Below are 4,107 nucleotides of genomic sequence, written 5' to 3'. Positions count from 1 at the left end.
TCAGTCCATGTCACTTAACCTTTCTTGCAAGGTTATTACTGAAGACAAGGATCTCATGATTGCCACTCGCACAAACTCCCAGGCACAGTCACTGTATTTCTTCTTTTTCAAGTAGGGAAACATGCCCCAGAAGTACCTTTCCACAGCCCGTGTAGGTCCCTGGGATGACAGAGTAGTGCCTTGCTCTTTCATCTCCTGCATCAAACAGGGCTCCAGGTTTTTCAGCTGCTGATAGAGCACCATGCGCAGTTGGTTCAGGAGGGTGGTGTTCCAGGCAGAGGAGGCGTGGTCTGTGAGCAAGAGGTCGAGGATGTGCTGGAGCATCCCCTGGAGGACAGAGATGGCCTGGGCCTCCTGGACCTGGATGCCATTTATGATTCCTCGGGGGAATCTGAAGTCTACTGTGTCATTCGGGCAGGACCAAGTGGAGATTCTCTGCATTTGACTCAAAAGCACCAAGCTGTCATTGCTGAGCAGGATGTGGTTCTGAGGTAGGACACAGCCCACAGATCCACTGAGGCTACAGCTGAGCACCACCAGGACTGTGAGCAGAGACAGCAGAAGGGCCATGGGCACAGGAGGTGTTGCTGGCCTGGCTGAACTGGGTGTCTGGTGAACAACCTTGGACCCTAGTTAGCCTATGAGCTTGTTTGTTAGCATGGCCATTAAATAGAGAGACACAATGATTTTCATTTTCTAAACATTTCTTTACACTCTCACTTCCCATTTTGTTTTCATTCATGAGCTCTCCATGTGGTCTAAGAAGATGTCATCAATCTAAACTGTTAAGTTTGCGGTTCTAATTTTTCTCCTACCCTGAGGTGTGTTGCCTTGACCAGTGTGGCTCAGCTGGTTTTGTTTCATTCCACAGAAGGAATGGTTGCCAGTTTGATTCTGGTCAGGACTCCTCCTATGTTGAGGGTTTGGTCCCTGCCCAGACACACTAGAGAGGCAACCAACTGATGTTTTCCTCTCTCTTCAATTTATCTCTCTTTCTCCCTTCCTTGCACTGTCCCTAAAATAATAAGTAAATAAAATCTTTCATAAAATTAAAGAAAGAGAGACTTGAGATGTGTCAGGTCAAATGGATGCTTGTCAGTTTAATGAGAAATCTCACTGTCCTAAACTCAGAAGTGTATGCAGAGGTGAATATACTCACACACATGCACATTTGGGCACTTTTTATTCCATGAATATTGCTGTTCTCTGTATTACAGAGAACATTTGGCCTGCATTCTGGCCAAAGCATGTTTGCCTCCTTACTTTGCATAGGCAGCCAGGCTCCCTTGGCCCAGTGGGTTTGTGTGTTTTGCGAGGTGCTCACCAGGCCATGTACAGCAAATGAGCTCTTTGGGTCCAAGGACTCAGTTTTTTTACCTTTCCCTTCACAGCAAAGGCTGAGGTTTTCAGGGAATGAGTTTCCGGGATATTTCCCTTCCCCAGACCCATTCATGCAGGAATTCTATAGACCTGCCGCTTCTTCCCAACATTTAGAAGCTGGTTGTCAGTGCTCCTGGGGCTGTGCCCACACCCCCGGCAGGAGTCCCGGTCCCTTTCCAGTGCCTGTTGGTGTGGAGTCAGCCCACATCCTGGTCACTGCATTTCCCCAAGCACCACCTCATTCTCGAGAGAGGTATTGGCTCTAGGCATCTTTTCCCTCTGGAATGACACAGTGTCCTCAACCCAAAATCTCCTGCACTCAGTCCCTGTGGGCAGGGTGACCACATCCGGGGGTCTTTAGAATCCCCCTTCTGTGCAGGGCTTGTGTCCCACCCTCCCCCCTGGAGTGTCTGTGTGAAGGACCCTGCTTCTCAGTGGTGACCTCCTCTTCCCTGAGCCATGACCTGGGTGTTGGAGGGGTCCACAGCCCTCAACGCTGATAGCCAAGTTTATTTTGTCTAAGCAGGTGGATGAATTAGTGAACCAGTTGCAATCATTTTACCATTAGTAGATCAATACTTTTTATGTTGTAGGTACAGCTTTCCTTGTTCAGTTTTTACTTAGTGATTGAACAGTTTAAAGCATTGAACATGCTTAAAACCTCTGAGCTGGGCATAAGACATTCAGTGAGGATGTTCTTTCATCAAAACTCATACTGCAGACACTACTGAACTTCAGTTGTTTGTTCAGTCTGTGTTTTTCTACTGGGTTTCTTCATTTGCCCAGCTCTGTCTCATGCTCAGAATGAAGAGCAGTGGGCTCAGGCTGCTGTGTCAGGGAGAAACATCCTTCTCTCTTTGCCTGTTCTTGACATTCACTGTAAAGTTCATTGACATCATAGTTACTACATGTTGGTTTCCTGGGCAGAGTGTGGCTTGCTCCTACTTTGCACTTCATCCTGAGGTCGACACAAGCGAAGGGAAGAAAAAGAAAGGCAGTGGGGCTTCACCCTGTTTCTCTCTAGTTTTGAAGAGTTCAGATGTTTTATTTCTCATTTCAACTTTCCCAGAAAGCAAAATTCACAGTAGTTTGCAGATGAGAATAAAATTCTGAATGTCATAAAAGTGAAAGAAGGGAAGTGACTTTCCTGATGACAAAATGATACCATGTAAGTTGGCAAAATCAAGGGTACCAATTTTGCTCCCTGCTGCTATGGTGGGGTGGGGGGGTGAGGATGAAAGCCAGAATGAATTACACCAAAGCAGAAGTGGGCTGCTTCTGCCACAGAGAAGATCAAGGAAGGGGAACCCCTGTGTCAATGTCCAGCCTTCAGCTTTGCAAGAGCAGCCACTTCATGTTCCTTTCCTCTAATCCTCCTGGGGTCAGTCAGAGGAGAGAAGGGAAGAGTGACAACAACCCGCTGTTCAGAGACTGGCACCCCCCGACCTTACTGCTGGGACAGGAGCGCTCCTTGCAACGTTGTGGGTGCTACCCGGTGCCTGAGCGCTCTCCCAAGTTCTCAAATCTTCTCAGGCAAAGAAAAGATTGCCTTGGAAAAACTGCACTTAAGAGTAAGAAAAGTAGACTATCCTAAAAGATTCTGCTCTTAATCTAGACGGCAATAACCATGAAGATATTGTAAATAATGGTCCCAACATTTACTGCATGCTAAGTATAAAGCAGACACTGTTCTAAGGTGTCTGAAATTCTTAACTCAGTCATCTCAACAACCCTATTTGGATTACACTGGTTTGTGCCACTGTTTGGTGAACAATACAAATGGGGAGGGATGAGCTCTTCTGAAGGGATCAAATGTCCCAGGTCAACACTTAAGGACCTTGAGATAAGGACTTGTCTGGAAGGACCTGTTACAGGACATCAAGCAGAGAAATGGCCATGGGCCTTATGGAGGAGATGAAGGCGTGGCATAAAGGCAAGAAGCAGTGGAGATGAGGTGCTGAAGGACTCCAAGTTCCACTGCAGGTGCCAAAGCATTGCTGGCTATTGTATGCAGCAGGGCTGTGGTATGGGTCCATTGAAACAACTGGCTTTAAATTCCAAGGAAAAGTAGACAAAATGACTTTTAAATAGTTTTAAGGGAGTAGAGTTTCTGCCAAGTGAGCCAAGTTTACAGCTGGCACTGGAGTAACCCTCATCCCTTCCAATAGTCAGGAGGCTGCTGTGCTCTCAGGGTCACCCATGCTGGGGACACTGCTTTGGCCTCGTCTCTGAGGGAGAAGTCCATGCACTAATGTCCACTTTGATCCTCTCCCCCTTTGAATGGGAGTGACCTGGGGACACAGGGACTCAGAGCTGGCCTTTCCCATCGTTCCCCCTGCTGAGCACCTGCCTGCTGTTGCCCACACTTTACATGCCTCCCTTCTCCCAAGTTCTCCCGCTGCTGCTGCGGCTTCACCGCCTTCCTGTTTCTGGAGGGACTGTGTGGGCTTTTGTGGTGGGCAGGGGGTTGTGGTGGTTGTTGCTGCTGCTGTTTTTGAGCAAAGGTGAGTCCTGCAGGGATGCAGCCTCCTCCCAGTGGAGTTAGATGTGGAACTGCCTAAGCAGGGCCTGGGATGAGCTTCTGGGTTCTTACCCAAGTCCCGTGTGCACCGGGCTCCCCAGCTTTACTGAGTTTCCCTGGGGGACTGGGCATGAGGGAGTGTTGACAGCTGCAGCCCAGATCCAGCTGGCAGGAAGGATGGAGGCGGGGCCAGGGTCACATTGTCC

General features: G+C 48.6%; 1 protein-coding gene across 1 annotated transcript; it reads right to left on the bottom strand.

The window, feature by feature from the left end:
• Positions 1–570, bottom strand: LOC128626008 (interferon omega-2-like). Its single transcript, XM_053656143.1, has one exon. It carries the CDS (start codon positions 568–570, stop codon positions 1–3), a length of 570 nt encoding a protein of 189 aa, XP_053512118.1.
• Between the last annotated feature and the right edge of the window lie 3,537 nt (positions 571–4,107).

This window comes from Artibeus jamaicensis, unplaced genomic scaffold (assembly GCF_021234435.1).
Source record: "Artibeus jamaicensis isolate MK-2021 breed Jamaican fruit bat unplaced genomic scaffold, CSHL_Jam_final scaffold_1964, whole genome shotgun sequence".
Taxonomy (NCBI): domain Eukaryota; kingdom Metazoa; phylum Chordata; class Mammalia; order Chiroptera; family Phyllostomidae; genus Artibeus; species Artibeus jamaicensis.
This window is presented reverse-complemented; position numbering and strand designations above follow the sequence as displayed.